The following is an 18,410-nucleotide window of genomic DNA, read 5'->3' as shown; positions in this document are numbered from 1 at the left end:
GTCTTAGCGCCTCCGCGAGCCTCCGTGATGCTCCAGCTGCTCAGTGGAGCAATTTGCAGGCTCTGTATGTGCCGTGCATGTATGCAGAAGTGCTGAAGACTTAAAAGACTGGTAAGGAGCTCGGGCGGGCAGGTGGGCCCTCCTGAGCACCATACGGGAACGGTATCTGGTGCTCTGGACAGGCTCCGGTATGCTCGTACTGGGGTGTACCACCTGCAACCCACCACTGGAATATGCTAGAAAAAAGAAGAAGTAATCATTGAAGTGGGACACACTTCATCTCAGTCTACTCCATCTCATAGAATCATAGCTATGGAAAAAATAGTGTAAGAATGTCCTCAGAAAGATTGCCAAAATCAAATTATATATCTACTACATTGCTACTGTATTCCTATTAAGTACTAAATGGTTTATGCTGTGAAAGAAAAATACTACTGTAGTTTCTTAGCAAAAATACATTGGCTTCAGGTGAGTTTCATCTAAAGGCTGACAAATCCATAATTGTGTAATTGTACTAAAAGCTTGTTAGTTATTGTAGACAATTTCATTAAAAGCACAAGTTCTCCAGACCTCCAATTTTTCATATTTAGCAAGGTAGTAAAAGTTTAACTTTTTCCCTAAAATGCTATGCTGCCTTTTAATTTTGAAAAAGAAATTGCAATGACTTTCTGATTTCTAGAATGACTACTTATTTCAGTAGATTGGGATATATTTCATGAAGACTTGATGAAGTAAGTGTGGATATTTATTCATATTAAGCAGCTATAGCTTCCTTGTACTAAATCATTGTGTGTGATAGGGACTTCTAAAAAAATATCTAATATATATCTTTTTTTGTGTCTTACAGGCTTTTCCATGTATCTCAACAGGCATTTATGGTATGTAAAACTGACTGTGAATTATTATATAACAAAATTTTATGGCAATCAACTTCAAACAGTGATTTTCCTCTCTCCCCTTTATTTTTTAATGTATACTCCATGAATTAGCAGGGCAGTCTATGCTGGTAAGCTGTGCCGTGCTCAAAAAATGTCAAAATTAACAAAATCTCAAAATATTGTTCTTGTCTTGCAAGCATTTGTGACTTTATGTTGATAAGAATAAGCATTACTTTGATGTGAATAGAGCTCAATATATAGAACTTTGTGATTTTCATGTTAGTAATGTATTTCTGAAGCTCACTATAGCATGAGCAAAATGATAGATCCATTGTTACTATTTGTCCTACCCAGTCCAGCAGATGGGGCATGTTCCAGGTCTCATCGGTTAAGGACTGTTGGCTGGCAGGACCCAGAAGGAGAGCCTTTTCTTCTGCCTGCCCTGCCCTTTGGAACATCATCCCTCTGAGATTACATTAGCCCTGTCCTCTACTGGCTTTCTGTAATGTCCTAAAAAGTTGGTTTTTGTCAGAGCCTGGAGCCCTGGGTGTGCTCAGAGCAACGTCCTGTCTATACTCATAGATTCTCAATGATGTTTGGCTGCCAAGTGTTTTATATGTATTTCATGTGTTTTATCTATTTTGTTGTAAGCTGCCTAGAGTCACATAAGTGAAATGGGCAGCTGTATAAACTGAGTGAGTGAATGAATGTCGTGAAAAAAGAATCATGACTCGGTTGTAGAGCACATGAAATGTCTGAACTTCAGTTTCAACTTCAATCCTTTGCATTTTTAATAAAACAATATTAGACTCCAGAACTAGCAAAGCTTTTAGAGTTCTTTATCATGCCAGTTGAAGTAGATAGAATTGTGCTATATGGATTAAGAACACGATTTGGTTATCCCGAAGAAATTTTTCTAGCTACATAAGATAACAGGGGCATACTGGTGGGAAAACAATGAAAGCAAGTTTGTTTTTAGAAATACCTGGTTGTGATCTTAGGTTTGGTAATAAAACTGAAGGGGAGAAAGAAATTATTTCATACTGCCTTGTACTAAACTGAGTAGAGAACTAGAGTATGATGTGTCAGCCTTTATTTTCTATGGCTCAATGATTCTTTCTCCCCAAGAGAAATAGAAAGAAGGGAGGGAATCAAAACATTATATTTTCGATAGTATATATCTAACATAACAACAAAAAATATTATTCTGCATTTGGGCCTGAAATTAAAATAAAAATAGAAACAAAAGATTTATTGTCTTATACTTTTTCTAGACATGTCAGATGTCTAAAAATTTTAATTTTAATATTCTTCCCCGGATGTAGAAAAGGGTATTTGCGAATAAAACTAATGAATACAAGGAGGCAATGAGATTACTACACTGTTCTTTAAGTGTTTGTGGGTTTTGTTTGTAAATATTTTTTGACTACAATGATTCAGGTAATCCTAAAGTTATCTTATTTTGCATTTGTAATGGGGAATTATTATTATTTAATATAATCAAAATGGAATATAGAAAAAGAATCATTGCTTTAATAATCTAGTCACTAGAAAGTGGATATTATAGAATTTTCTGGAACCTCTGTGTGATGATGATGTTCTCCTTCTCCTTCTCCTCCTCCTCCTCCTCCTCCTCTTCCTCCTCCTCCTCTTCCTCCTCCTCCTCCAATCACATTTTTATTCTACTTTTTAAAAATATTTAATCAGCTCAAGGCATCAAACATACCTAACATTCCTTTAGCTATTCCAATTTGACTTTAAAACAATTAAGCCTGTTATAGTTCTGATGAAAGGGTGAGCTTGCCGTAGTAAATCTTGAAATATCTGAGGCCTGAGAGAGATCCCATTGCTAGTTGCACTGGCCCCATATCTGATATTTCTTTCTGATTTTGTATGCATATACTACATGAATAATCTTGCACTTGCTTTTAATATTAGAGCCCAAATGGATAGGCAGGCTTATGATTGATAAGACTTTACTAAAGTGATTGTGAAACAAACTCATTTGCATTGACTTAACATTGATGCACCTTTTATTGTTCACATTTTATTTTACTTGATTGCCCAAAATGTCATCAGCCATTCAGTTGTGTTCAACTCCCAGTCACTCTATGGATCAGCACTCCCCTCTGTCTCACACCGCCTCCTTCAGATCTACCATGGTCACCCTGGTGTCATTCTTTATGAGTACTAATGTGGCCCCTTCTCCTTTTTCCACTGATCAATCCCAACATGATTGACTTTTTGAGTGACTCAGCTCATATGACATGACCAAAATATGACAGCCTCTGTTTGGCGATCTTGACTTCATGTGATATTTTTGGTGAGGTTCAGTCTAAGACTTCTGTCAGTATATAAGGGTTCATGAATTGGAATAGATATGGTAGCAGGTCAGCCAATGGGGACTGTTTTGTGACTCAGATGGCTTGGAGCCTGGGCATGGCTTAGGTTCACTGATCTGTATACAGATAAGTGCTTCTGGTATTCTATAGCTTGTGTGATTATGGATTCTGTACTTCTGGATTCTGAGTTCTTGTTCTGGCTTCTATTCTATGGTATTGTCTATAAAGAAGTTTCTTATATAAATGAATCCTACTGAGTTGTTTACTTGTGTGTTGGTTGGATTGCTGCAAACTCTAACAACTTCTTTATTATTTTCGCAATGGAAAGTCTAATAGTCTCCTCCACCATCTCAGTTCAAAGGCATCCACCCTTCTCCTATCTCCTATCTTTTTCCGAGTTCAAGTCAGCCATAAGTAACCACTGGGAAAAAAATACTGCATTAACTAATCTGCATTTGATTGTGATGTCTTTACTCTTCCAGATGTTCTTCATGGCAGACATGGCAGTTCTTCCAAGTGCCATATGTCTTCTGATCTCAGGGCTGCAGTCACCACTTCGGTCAATTTTAGAGCCCAAGAAGATGAATTCCTTTAGTGTTTCAATAGTCTCATTGTTGATCTACATTCTGACCTGTATGTTTACTGACGTTCTTATTCTCTTTGTTTTCGTGATGTTAAGATGCAATCCCAATTTTTCAATTTCATGTTTGACTCTCAGGATTAGCCACTCCAGATCCTCCTTGCTTTTTGTGAGCAATGTTGTATCATCTGTACATTGCAGGTTGCTGATATTCCAACTACCGATTTTACCCCCAATGCACATTCCTCCAAATGTGCATTTTTCATAACTATTTCTGTGTACGTGTTTGATATAGATGACAAGATGCAGCCTAATCTCTTATTTTTATTGTAATAATAGTAAGTTTAGCAATTAAATAACACTTTTTTGATACTTTTCATATATTAATATATAATTTTTAGTGTTTTTCTGACCATTTGGTTACATTGATGAAAATAAGTTTGCAGGATAAAACAGAAAATATAAATTTATAAGTGACAGATTTTCTTGAAATAGAATGTGAATAAATCAGTAAGTAGACAAATGTCATGCAGTTTTTCCACAGTGTTTCTTAAAGATGGATAGAGCATCTAGTATCCACTTCATATTAAATCAGAAATAAACTAAGATTATCTGTGAAAACTGCAAAAATTTAGAAGATATTTGCATATGTGTTTTCTGAGACTGCTAGGATTTTAAAAAAGAAAATCTTCCTATTTCCTTCAAAGCACACCATTTTTGAAAACAGCCACAGTTTCAAACATTCCTTTTCCTTTCCCCAATTGATTGATGCAACAATAGGGAAATGCAGAATCAGTGATTTTTTCCCTTCCCATTTCCTTTCATTTGTCTGGGTAATTTCAATACTCCAGGTGAATGCATCCCAAGAACATATTAATCTCTACTGGGGGATTTCTTCTATAGGTTAGACTTCATTCTAACAAAAGGGTTATATTTTTTAGATATTTTAATATTCTTATTTGTTTGTTTCAAATTAACTTTTAGAAATCCTTTAATTTCTCTCTATGACTGCAGCTTGGGAGTTTTTTTTTAATCATCACCTCTATATCCTGCTCATAAAACAAGCTGCAATATAGTCAACATCTAAATGAAAAACTGGATTGGCCTCACTCTATGCATGTTCTACCTTTGTACAAACTGTAGAGTTATGAGTGGAATGCATCATTATTTAAGTCAGTATCCACTCTCCTTCATGTCTTTAGGCTCCACACAAACACACATACATCTCTAAAATTGGTTGACGATGGATTTGAGGGTATAGCTTTTGATGGTTTCTTATTTCCATCCGCAGAAACATTTTCTACCCCTGAAATCTATATTGGAGTGTCCATAAGTTATTCACAAATTAAGTGACAGGGATAGTCTTTGTATGTGTTTCCCATTGTGGGTTTATGACACTCCATTTTACATGAAGAGTGCTGTAGTGTAATCATGAGAAAATAATTTTTAAGAGTCTCTTTAGAATAGGTTTTGGGAATGATTATTATATTGATTGATTTTGGAATTCTTATTTAATGTGGCTGCTGCTTGGGGGCTATTAGAATAAAGTATTTCAGTAATTTGATTAAATATTCAGTAAGAATTTGTCACATACATTATTAAATGGTGATCTTATTTTGAACTGTGTGCTGCCCATCTTCCAGAAGATTTCTTCATTCAATTTCCCTGTGGAATATTTCCCACATGCATAGAAATTATTAACAGGATGTCCACTGATTAATTCTCACCCTCTAAAATAAGTATTAATAAGACATATTTAGTCCAGAAGTTGACTCCAGAAAGAAGTTTAAGGCTATTAAATTCAGTTCTTTGATCAGCAACTTTCTTATTCTAGTTTTACTGAATGGTGAAATACTATAGCAGATTTATAAATTTGTGTTTTCTGCCAAATAAATTTGCTCTCATGCTTCCCTATCATTTGACTCTAAATTTCAAAATCCATAAGAAGTCTTGCTATAAATACATTATTCTCACACTATACTATATTCTCCTTCACCACAAGCTAGGAAGACAAATGTCTGCAGATGTTCTAAACATCTACTGGGTATGAGGAGAAAAATAATATTCTATTATTTTTGTTACTGAAGTGAATTAGGAATACAAATTTATTTATGTCACAGGATGTTCTCTATCTTAATAAATGCATTATGTTAAAGTTTTGATTGATCAAGGCCTTGAAGGACAACAGAAGCCAATACCTATGGACCCATATGGTGATATCCATAGCATATGGTAAACAATGACTTGAAATGTAAGGAGAATAAATGGTAAATAAGATGAATTAACGAATGAAATAAAATGAAAGAAAACAGATCTGCTACCTCTTGTGAACATAAGAAAAAGGGGAAGGATATAATACATCTGAATGAAAGTATTCAAATCTTGTGCCATTGATAAATTAGATGCAAAAACAAGGGAGCAGAATTAAAAGGCTAACATATATTTCAGAAACTATTAATTATTATTATTTAGGTTGTAGTGGATGGATATGAAAATCAGCAGTTATAGTTCTAGTTATCAATTATACATTAGTGAATGGTATCAAGGAAAACTTAAAAAGATTTTGTGGTTTATGAAAAAGATTGCACAATTTTGTGAAAAATTGTACAGCATTCATTCTGTTTGATGACATGAATGGATGATGGGAAGAAGGCAGGACTATACAAAAGAGTAACTGGCATTTGGAGACCCATGAATGATTGTGAATAGCAACTGGTGAGCATCTGCTTAGAAAAGAGCCTGGGTGGTTTAAGCATAAGTTTATTTGTGCATTATTGTGGAAAAGGAATTAATCAAAAACTTGATTGTTTTTGATCTGATTGTTTAGGATGGTATTGAGAAAATAAGTGAGGGATACAAGAAAGATAATAGACTATGGGTTCTGAATATGGAATAATTTATTATTTGATAACATCAGGGATGGATCTTGAAAAAAAATAATCATCGAATCCAATATAGGAAATGAAATAAAATAGAGAGAAAGCAGAATAACTGTGGGAAGAGAAAGTATGAGTCTTGTATGAAAAAGAAGACAGATTAATTTCCCTCCAGAACGAAAGTGAATATAGAGAAAATATTTGTGGAAGCTTTTTGCTACAAAATAAAAATAATATTACAGAGTGTCAAAAATACATGGATTTATGCAAATGGTACGTATGAGAAAGGATTTTATTTATTTGTTTGTTTATTTATTTATTTAATATCCTGTCCATCTCACTCTGCAAAGTCACTCTGGCTGGCTTTGATGAAAGGATGTGGTAAAATAGACTCTGGATGAGGAAAATTACTCATTATGGAGGATAACCGATGCAAAAAAATGAGAATAAGAGGAAGATATTATACAATGCACATAGATTAAAAAAAAGAAATGGAGAAAGAGATAACTAGAACAGTTAAAATTAAAAAGAAGAAAATAAAATATAGAAATGTTTTGATGAAGTTTTAAAACTGTTATTGAAGTGGGTAGAAAGGGCTAAACAAGAAAATATAGAAAACTGAATGAAATTCAGATAAAAGTGCATTTCTGTTTTTAAATTAATTTCTATGTCAGATTTAGTTTTAAATAACGAAGTCAGTTTGGATATTGAAACATCCTCCAATGACTTGTATAATATTCTTCCAAATGAGGGAATCAAATGACTTTTCCAGTAAGAACCATATAATGCTGTTGTAATTGTTAGCATATACAAAACTTCTTCTTTATATAATATTTATTTATTATTTATTTATTTGATTTGATTTCTAGACCGCCCCCTCTCCCCGAAGAGACTCGGGGCGGTGTACAGGTACCAAATTAAAAACCTTACAAATAATCATAAATATAGTTAAAATCGAATTAAACTTTAAACCCTGTACAAATTTATAAAAATTAAAAACTTAGCCTAAGACCCAAATTTTAAAATACAGGCTGAGGTGGGAGAGCTGGAATTAGGCCAAGCCGGCTAGATTAAATAGGTGGGTTTTGAGCTTCTTACGGAAGGAGCGGAGGTCTGTGGTTCTAATATCAGGGGGAAGGTCGTTCCAGAGGGTCGGGCCCATCACAGAGAAGGCCCTTCCCCTGGGCGCTGCCCGCTGGCACAGCCTAGTGGACGGCACCCAGAGGAGTCCCTCTCTGTGTGAGCGAATCGGCCGAAGGGATGTGTGGGGCAAGATACGATCCCGCAAATAACTATACCGATCTTAAACATTTACTCATGACCCTATAGAAAAACTGAGCTTGATTTTTCCTGCTTAGATAAGCAACATGCACTGACTTGCACTCTCCACTCTGTTCCCAGCCTTTGTGCTCAGGTGACTACATACTGTACATATAAACCTATAGTGGCTGTATACTACAGTCAGTATACTTACAGTACACAATATATTTACAGACATAAACAGCTTCAGGAAAAACTTCTTCATTGTAAAAATAGCATCTTCTCTCCTCTTAACATCTGACATCACAGCTTGCAGAGGCTTTTTAATAGAAACTGCCTGATGATGCTTTCTCAGCAGGGTGGCTTTCTCTGTATCAATTTTGTTGTTGTTGGTTTGCAAATGCATGCAGAACAAACTGAAAATGTGGAAAGGGTGGTTCTGGCAATTTCATTTCTTTTTTCTTTTGTGTGGAATGGGGGGAAAGACACAAGCTCATGATTTCTTAAAGTTTGTTGGTCAACTGATTGGCTTGTGGTATTTCCTGCCTATTTGAATCAGGTTCAAGGCCAGCAGAAGTTAAAGCAGTGCCAGAATAGCTGCAAACTTATTTGTAAGGGACTGAGAGTAAAAACTATGGAACTTCCCATTGACAGTCTTATTTCAGTTTAATTATAGGCAACGTGAAAAAATACTTTTTCAAGATGTAGAATTTATCTATATTCCTTGATTATCGGTGGGTCCATTGTTTGGTACACCACTGTGAGTAATACACCATGGTGAAAGTTACATGCTAAACAGAATTTTGTGGTGCTTGATAACGCATGAAGAAGTCCACTTATATTATAGGTCAGAACTTGTTAAAGTATCTCTATAGTCTCACTTTAATCGGTTGTCAAATGTTTTTTGAGCTAGGTAAAACTTAACTAAAACACTGCAATTTTCAGCACAACAAGCAATCTAATTCTTATTTTTATATCTTTGTATGAAATTTAACAAATGTTTTATTTGCTTAGCATAAAGAATCTGCTTCCTTGCAACAGATAATGTTTATCTGTTTATCTAAAAAGATTTATATATTTTTTCATTCAAAATAGTCAAGAAGCAAAATAGTATTTCTTATATACTATATATGAAAAGAAACAAGACCAAAGATGTTTGCAATATATCTCATTGTAGTTAAAACAATTCTGAGAATCCTGTTTTTTGTTTTTGTTCATTAGATAAGCACATTAGACAAGACAGCTACTGTATTAGTGGAAAAGACAATTGCAGCCAAAGAAAAAGAATGAAATTTTGTAGAGTCTTCTTCACTGAATAACTAGGGGTGTTCCTGAGTCAGGAAACAGATTTGGATGATGATCTCTTCTTAAGTTTTTACTTTGTGGATCTGGCTTCTGATTATAACTGGTCATTTCAGCCTGGAAAGTAGATTCCGACTTTATCACTTCTACACCTGCTTTATGTACCGTGTCCTATTGATTACTGTGAACCTTTTCACCTGTCATCTGGAAATGTGACATTAAAAAAAGCTAATGTATCATTAGCAAAGGAAATTCAACAGAAGGAATAAAATATGGCTTTTATCACACTCAGGTAAATTCATTTTAATAGTATAGCCGGTGGAAAGACTTACTTTTATTAAAGTCCTACTTGCTCACAATTTCACAGAACGAAAATTTAAAAATCGCACAAGTCAAAGAGAAGCACATTAATTTGTGAAATATTCTACTAATTTAACAAATTTGCTAAATTACAATTTGAAACAGGAACAATTTTCAGGTAATTTCTTTACTGAAGAAATAGAAGTGATTTCTTTAAAAATAAATTTGCAACTTATTCATTTGATCTTTCAAGTGCTATGATTTTGCAACCTCATCTTTTCAAGTTTTTTAAAGGTTTAGTTTCTCCTTTCTGCCTGCTTTCATTGACATATCAATATGAAAGGCTGGCAACTTGCATTACAGGATGTTCCCTTTTCACTGTACCAGCAATCATAGATGATCATTTTGGAGACTCGGGATAATTAGAGAGGTCAGGAACATAGAGGAATGATTTTGGAAATGATGGAGTTATTACCAAAATGATAGGTTCACTTGGAATACACTGGAATAATAGCTTTCACTTGGTCCATGAATATCAAAAACCTAGCCTTCTAGATCCTGGCATTTTGCAATTACATTAGATTTCAGTTCCATAATGCTCACCCTACAAGGTATGTCTAGTATAACATACTTCAAACATCCCAGTGAGATTAATAATTATTAATAATAATAATAATAATAATATATTTATTTCTTAGCCGCACCCTCTCCTGAAGGACTCGGGGCGGCGTACAACAAAACATTCGAAATAAATATGCAAACAAAACAAACATATAACAAGATACACTAAAACATACATACATATATATAAGGAGGAGATCGATTAATAAAAACAATTAAAATACTGTAATTTAAAACCCCTAGAAATTAAATGTAATTAAAATACCCAGTTAAAAAACCCGTCAGGAGCGATATGGTTAAATCAAAGTTGAGCCAGGCCAGCTGCTTGGAATAGGTGGGTCTTAAGCTTAATACGGAAGGAGCGGAGGTCAGAGGTATTCCTAATATCCGGAGGGAGGTCATTCCACAGGGCTGGGCCCGCCACAGAGAAGGCTCTACTCCTAGGCGCCGCCCCGCGACATTGTCTAGCGGACGGCACCTGGAGGAGCCCCTCTCTGTGCGAGCGAATTGGTCGCAGGGATGTATGGGGCAGAATACGATCCCGCAAGTAACTAGGTCCTAAGCCATGGAGCGCTTTAAAGATAGTTATCAAAACCTTGAAACGCACCCGATAGGCCACAGGAAGCCAGTGCAGCTCGCGCAGGAGCGGTGTCACGTGGGAGTACCTGGTACTCCCCATAATTACCCGCGCGGCTGCGTTCTGGACCAACTGCAGCCTCCGGGTGCATTTCAAGGGAAGCCCCATGTAAAATACATGAAAATGGTTTATAAAAGCTTATGCCTTTTTCACTAACTTTGACTAACAATTGTTAGTCTGAAAAGATTTGTTCTGATTTTTGGTTGTCATGGGATAGCATAGCTCTCCTACTGAAACCAGTGAATGCAGTCTTGAACGAGTTAGTTTTAACGTAGGTGTTACAACTGCCCCACTGTGTATAAGTAGAAATACGTGTGGATATTCTCAGTCATCCAAGTCATGGTTGTCCCAAAGGTGTTTTTCCAAAAGGCAACTGGACTTTCTTTGTTTTTCCTTGAAGACATTTTGCTTCTCATCCAAGAAACTTCCAGAACTGTAGAAGCTTCTTGGATGAGAAGCAAAATGTCTTAAAGTAAAAACAAAGACAGTCCAGTTGCCTTTTGAAAAGCACCTTTGGGGATGAGTAGGAATGTTCAACTCTAGACTGTAGTTCTAGATGAATAACTGTTGCTTCTCATTGCTTTTTCATTTTGATTATATTTTTGATTGATTGATTAATTATATGCCACCAACTCTTAGAGACCAATTAGATGGAATTTTTCAAGTTGATTTATTCCCTAACCTGATTTCTTAGGTCTCTCAAGAGTCCATCCATCACTTTGGTAACTGAGTCCATCCATCTTGCTCTTGGTCATCCTCCTTTTCTGTTTCTTTTTATCTTTTCCAACACTATGGACTTCTTAAGGGCTTTGTATAAAGATAAAAGAGTCCCTGCAGTTTTATTCCATTATCTATAGTTGACTTTAGAGAGGTGTGCACCTTTCTGTTTCTTTAAACCAGGGGTGTCAAACTCCCAGCCTGCAGGCCGGATGCATCACGCTCTGGCCACGCTCATGTCCGGTTTAGCGAAGGGAGGAAAAGTCCCAATAGGTCACGTGACACCACAGTGATGACGTGAGTTTAACACCCCTGCTTTAAGCCATTGAACCAGTGCTGTATGAAAACATTTCCACAGTCATATGGCCAGCATGACATCAGCTGGCCCTTGTATAATGTATCTAAATTATGACAATTTGAGTTAGTCATTTGTGCCTCAAGAAAGAGCTCTAGAATGTTTTGTTCTGTGATCTGTGTTTTGTTCTTTTGGCTATCCATGGTTTACAAGAGTCTTTTCCAACACTAAAGAGTAAAAATGTCAATACACTTTCTATTCTACTTCAAAGTCCAATTTACAGTTTCGTATTGTGTATCACAAGAAAAACCATTTCCTTTGTGATTCTTATCTTTTAAGTGAAGGCACATCAGATATTTTTGTCAAAACTTTCATTGCTGCCATACCAAGTATGCAGTGCATTTCTTCACTACTGGTTCCTACTAGTCAAACCTAAAAGGCAAAAATTATCACCAATTCAGTATCAACTTCAATTTCAGTTCTAAGGCTGATTGTTGTACCACTTGATATTAGTTTGGTCTTATATTTAACTGTAATTCCATTTTTTGACTATGCTCCTTGAGCTTCATTATTGTCCTTTATTATTGCAAGACATTTAAATTTTCAACTATCGTATACACATATTTGCTCCAGGTTATCAAATGCATGAGACAAAGCTATATGTTCTATCCTTATATATTCCATCGATATGCCAATTTTATATTAAAGGTAAAGGTTCCCCTCACATATATGTGCTAGTTGTTCCTGACTCTAGGGGGCAGTGCTCATCTCTGTTTCAAAGCCGAAGAGCCAGCACTGTCCGAAGACATCTCCATGGTCATGTGGCTGACATGACTAAATGCCCAAGGTGCATGGAACGCTGTTACTCTCCCACCAAAGGTGGTCCCTATTTTTCTACTTGCATTTTACGTGCTTTCGAACTGCTAGGTTGGCAGAAGCTGGGACAAGTAATTGGAGCTCACTCTGTTACGCGGCACTAGGGATTCAAACCACCGAACTGCCAACCTTTCTCATCAACAAGCTCAATAAGCTTAGCCACTGAGCCACCACGTCCCTGCAAAATATATAGTGAAGGAAGCTAAATTGCTATGCTAATTATATTATAATAGTATAGTTAGCATAGCAAAGGTTACTGATATTTCTTCCTTCACTTATACAATCATGTTATTTTTATTCCAATTTAGCCTTCTTCAATATAAATTGGGCATATAGATGGAATATATAAGGTGAGAGTATACATAGCCTTTTCTCATTCATTTGATAATCTGGAGCAGATACATTATGTGTATAAAATTTTTAATAGAAAAATAAGATCTTCCCATTTTTATGAGGACATTTCACATATGATGTGGTTGCCACAAAGAAAAGGTCTAAGTGTGCTGAAGCTTCTGTCCAAATTAGAAGGATACATTAAATGAAGACACAATCAATGAAGTATATCTTGAATTCTTTTTGATATACTTTCACTTTCCCAGTTATCATTTCTTAAATCATCCTGAACATCTGACATTTTTCTTTCTATATAAAATTCTAAGAGTCACAACTGCAGAATGACAAGGATCTGAGCAGCTTTTCAGAAGCAGAATAACTGGAACTGGCAATCGGCTTCTTTATTTCCTTTTGTACAACCAACCTTGACAAATTAATCACAATCAAATGTTGGCTTCACGAAAGGGCAACCTATATAGAACAGAAGAAAAATGAAGTTTCTCACCAGGCTGACAATCTAATCTTTCAGTTCACCTGGTTAGAGTGCACTAAGGGACTTTGGTGTTTCTGTCACTAGTCCCACCCATAAAGACCTGTCTGTTTCGAGACCTACGGTTTAACTGAGGTGATGAAGGCCACCGAATGCTAGTTCATTACCTTGTTAATCAGCCTGCGGAGTGAGGATCCAGTTACTTTCTCCAAATCAGAAAATATCACTGTGAACCGTCTCTATAAGAAAAGGAAAAGAACATCAATTAAATGGAAGCTTGCAGAGTGATTTCACACTGAAACTGCTGTGTGCTGGAGGCTGCATTGGGCTAAGAGAGGAATATTATTGTAAACAGAAAAGTGCTGTTTAAGACAATGCTTTCTCTAACTTGCCTTTTACATAGAATATTGGGGAGTACTAGGCAAAGGCTTGAAAGTAAGAAATATGTGTATCCTCGCCCCCAATTCTCCTGTCTAGAAACTCAGGAAAGGATACATATTCCATCTCCTATTTATCCTTGCAATAAATTGCCAAGGCAAGTAATGGGGTGAAACAATAATTTATTATGTTCACTCAGTGATATCCATTATGTAGGTGCTTGTGTATAAAGTGTATCACGAGAGGCTGGTGTATAGTAAAATTAATAGAAATTATCAGAAAAAAGCAGGCAGTAGAACCCAAATCTCTTCTGAATGCTAGCCTCCTTCATATCAAAGTTCCTAGAATAAGAAATACAAACCAACTTTTATAAGAGGAAACATTTTGAAAAAGAACCATATTATATACCAGGGGTCTCCAAACTTGGCAACTTTAAGAGTTGTGGACTTCAACTCCCAGAATTCCTCAGCCAGTCATGCTGGCTGGTAAATTCTGGGAGTTGAAGTCCATTAGTCTTAAGGTTGCCAAAATTGGACACCCCCGTTCTATACTGTGGTTATTAACTCATGTTCAAGTATGTGATTCTAAAGTGGCATAGTCTTATATTCGTCAAGTGAATTCCACATGTAAGAATTTCTCAATAGGTAAAAAGTGGGGACGAACAGTATTGCTAATGTTCAATCTATGTTTCCACAGTTCACTAATATGTTTTACTTTAGTAGCTATGCCAACCTCCAGTTGTATCTGCTACCATCTTCTCTCCTTTTAACGATCATAGGTTTTCTAAGAAGAGCCTGAGCTTCCAATATGGTACCCATGGAGCTCTCCCTTATTGTCCTTCAGGATTTTTTTCTCAATTTGGCAATATTACAACCCTCTATTAATGTGCTATTATTCTCCAAAAGTATAAATATGCCCACTGATGTGCCAATAGTTATACAGTCCTGCAATAGGGAACTCCAGATAATTTCTCTGAGAAATACAGTATGTATTAACAGTATGGTTTACAGTATGGTTTAATGCTTTTAGAAGGCAGAATAATCAACAGATTTTGCCAACAAGGAAGCAATCTAAAAATTAAGAAAACAAGTTTGGATTGTATAAACTTGTAAATAAAACTTACTCTTAGGATGCTTTCTGTAGTTTCTGTAGTTGAAAGTAGACGAGATCAGAAATAAAACTAGTCAAAGGGGTTTTCTTTTAGTATGAGCATCTATTGAATTAAAGCCACTTTTGCAAGCAAAAGGATCCGTTTCTGTTAAGCAAGGGCAGCTTAAGGTCCAAGCTAAGTTGTCATAATGAAGCCATATAAGAAAATATAACAAATCTCACGTATTAAATAGGAATTGTTTTATCCAGACTTGTTCAGAGAAACAAAATGTGTTTTGCAATCTGCTTATAGACTAGTGATGGCTAACGTTTTCCAGACTGAGTGTCCAAAGCACCCGTGTGCGTGCTCTGGAACCCACAATGCAATGCGCCTGTGGTCCCCATGCATGCGCCCCATCCCCGTGCATTCGCATGAACCCCACGCTCATCCCATACACACCCACACCCACTCATGCATGTGCGCCCCCGTCCCCCATGCATGTGCAGGAGAGCTGAACTGGGGCGATGGCTCACGTGCCCACAGAGAGGGTGATGCGTGCCACCTGTGGAACATGTGCCATAATTTCGCCATCACGGTTATAGCCTTATGGATACATACATACATACATACATACATACACACACACACACACACACACACACACATACACACATACACACACATGTATGTATGTATGTATGTATGTATGTATGTATGTATGTATGTATGTGTGTTACAACCCCTGGTATGCCCAAATATGGGAGGGAGCATACTGCTTCCCTTTTTCTGTCTTTCGGCTCACCCTAGGTGTTGTATTTGTGCTGATAAATAAATAAATAAAGCTAAATAGCTTGAAATGGATCTATACTACTCTCCCTTTATTTATTTATCAGCACAAATACAACATATATGTGTGTGTGTGTGTGTGTGTGTGTGTTGTATTTGTGCTGATAAATAAATAAAGGGAGACTAGTATAGATCCATTTCAAGCTATTTAGCTCTCATCAGCTAGCCATATATATATATATACTTTTTGCAGTTCTACCATTGAGAATAAGGTTTAAGTTCTTTTATGCCTTGCCTGCTTTTAAAGAAACAAATATAATGCTGCTTTGACTCGGATGTGTTCCTCTCAGTACTATGTTATTGTGCTTCCATGAAGTCATTTCTAAGAATGAGAGACTTGACTTCCTCAAAAGTACCATAAACTGCAGTAAATGTAAATTTATGTGTTTTTTCACCCTTTCACGTGCTTTCCTAGTATTTATGCCTCTAAGCTTTGAAGAAAAACATCATAATTGGTGTAAGCTGTTTGGAGTTATATGACTGATGATCTTATGAGACATATTCAATAACAGCCTTTCATGTGCCTGAATACACCAACATCTGTGACTGACATTATGGTTAATGCTAAATATGTTACTTATTTGCCAGTATTGCTAGGATGCCAGTTGAGTTTGTAAGAAGTGGATTGCTTGCACGTTACATTTGTACTTCAAATATAAGTACAATTCTGTATTTATATTTTCTTCACAAAATGAACACATCGTTGTCTGAAAGCAAATTTCAGTATCTGTTATAGCTCTTGAAGTATTTTTCTTGCAATGTAAGTGCTTAGCTTAGTTGCAGCTGAACAGTCTTCAATAGACAATGCTCTTTAATATACACTTGGCAGCTGCATATTTTTACTTTCAAAGTAATACCTGTTTAGTAGGCAAACTGATTTTATTGATTTAAAAAATGGGTTGTAGCAGAGGAATTTCGGGTGGGGGCAAAAGTCCTCTTCTTCAAAGCCTAACAAATCTCTGAGGCATAGATTTGAGGGAGTATGAAAGCAGAAGGGTACAGAAAATTCCATAGTACAAGCTTGTTTTTGTCCATGCAAGGTTAGATTTTCTCCATGAATTGGGGAAATACTGCAGTGAATAGAATTCCCCCATAGGTGAGAATGACTTAAATCCCACATTGACAATTTTAAACCTTAAAAATGACCTTGATCCATTACAGTCTTGTTTCATTCTGAGATAAGGAACCAGCTTCATTTGCCAATATTTCATACCAAATATAGTAATTAGATTCTCTCTGTATTTCATGTTGACAGTCCATTTCTTCTTTGGCTCCAGTTGGGAAAAAAATTTTCCCTCCCCTCACTCTCCATTTTACCTGCCAAATTTATAGGCCCATGATGGCAAACCTATGGCATGCGTGCCACAGGTGGCTTACGGAGCCATATCTGAGGGCACAGGAGGCATTGCCCTGTGTCAGCTCCAGTGCACATGTGTGTGTTGGACAGCTGATTTTTGGGCTTCAGGAAAGCCTCTGGAGCCTGTAGATGGCGGGAAATGGGTTAAAACTTCTGGTTTGCCCATTGGGCCCATTTTTTTTCCTCCACAGCCTCTGGAGGCTTTCCTCAAGACTGGGGAGGGCAAAAAAATGGCCCAATGGGCCTACCAAATGTCCAGAGGCTTCAATGAGGCCTGCACACATACATGGGGGGAAGCGCGGGGGTTGTGTGTGCATGTGTGTGGGGAGGGCATTGCATTATGGGTGTGGGCATATAGGTGCATGCTATTGTGTGTGCACCCCTTTTGACACCCAAGCAGAAAAACCTTCACCATCACTGATATAGGCAAACCTTGGACAGCAAAGGGGGCTAACAAGCAAGAACCGGAGTGCATAACATCAGACATAACACTAGAAGGCAAAACCACAAAACTCTGTATTGCCATGCTGGGGAATTCACTGGAGATAGCAATTATGTTTGGAAGAGTTAGCGGTAAAAAGAAACCAGGCCTTCAAACAATATGATTGCTGGACATCATCAAAGCTGACAGCAACTGGAACATAGAAAAGAAGTAGCAGTGCAAGATCTTAATGTGGAGAGAATTGGCCCATAGAATCACCAAGGGTCAGACACGACTGAATTGATAACATCACAATCATCATATAGGCAAACTTCCCAAGAGCTTAAATTCCCAAAATATCATTAACTAAAATGACAGAAAGAATTGGCCTGTCTAAAGGTTTCTTATTATTGGGACCTTGTAGAGAGTGTTATTTTCTTCCTGACTTGTTCTTTTGTGCATGCTCCTCCCCCTTTTTCAAGATACATGGCTCCCTATCTGTAGTCCATAATTGCTAGCTCCTGAGTTCTGTTACCATTAGAAAGTATTGTGGTTTCATTTCAATGCTTTCAGAATGCACACAGTTTTATTTAATTGGATCTCAGAAGAGCAGGCTTCTCATTGCCTCTTCAAGGATTAATTGGTTTGTGCCAAGGCCTTCTACAAAGGCTCACTGACCATAATTGCCATGATATCTGCAGCCCTGCTGTTAGGAATCACACCTATCTTTCAAGAGATTTCTCTTTTGCACATAACTCTCTGAAAAATGTACATGTCAAACTTATTGAGTTGTTCCTTTGCATGCCCAACT

At 36.7% G+C, this 18,410-nt stretch overlaps 1 protein-coding gene across 2 annotated transcripts in view; it reads left to right on the top strand.

Annotated features, from left to right (window-relative positions):
- Positions 1-18,410, top strand: part of MACROD2 (mono-ADP ribosylhydrolase 2) — a 1,131,713-nt gene that overhangs the window by 640,207 nt on the left and 473,096 nt on the right. For both annotated transcript variants that reach the window (XM_081941614.1, XM_081941613.1), the window contains exon 7: positions 848-878. In XM_081941614.1, the coding sequence (XP_081797740.1) occupies positions 848-878 (31 nt within the window). The remainder of the gene's footprint in view (positions 1-847; positions 879-18,410) is intronic.

Source organism: Natrix helvetica (genome assembly GCF_964273705.1).
Source record: "Natrix helvetica genome assembly, chromosome: 2".
Classification (NCBI taxonomy): domain Eukaryota; kingdom Metazoa; phylum Chordata; class Lepidosauria; order Squamata; family Natricidae; genus Natrix; species Natrix helvetica.
This window is presented reverse-complemented; position numbering and strand designations above follow the sequence as displayed.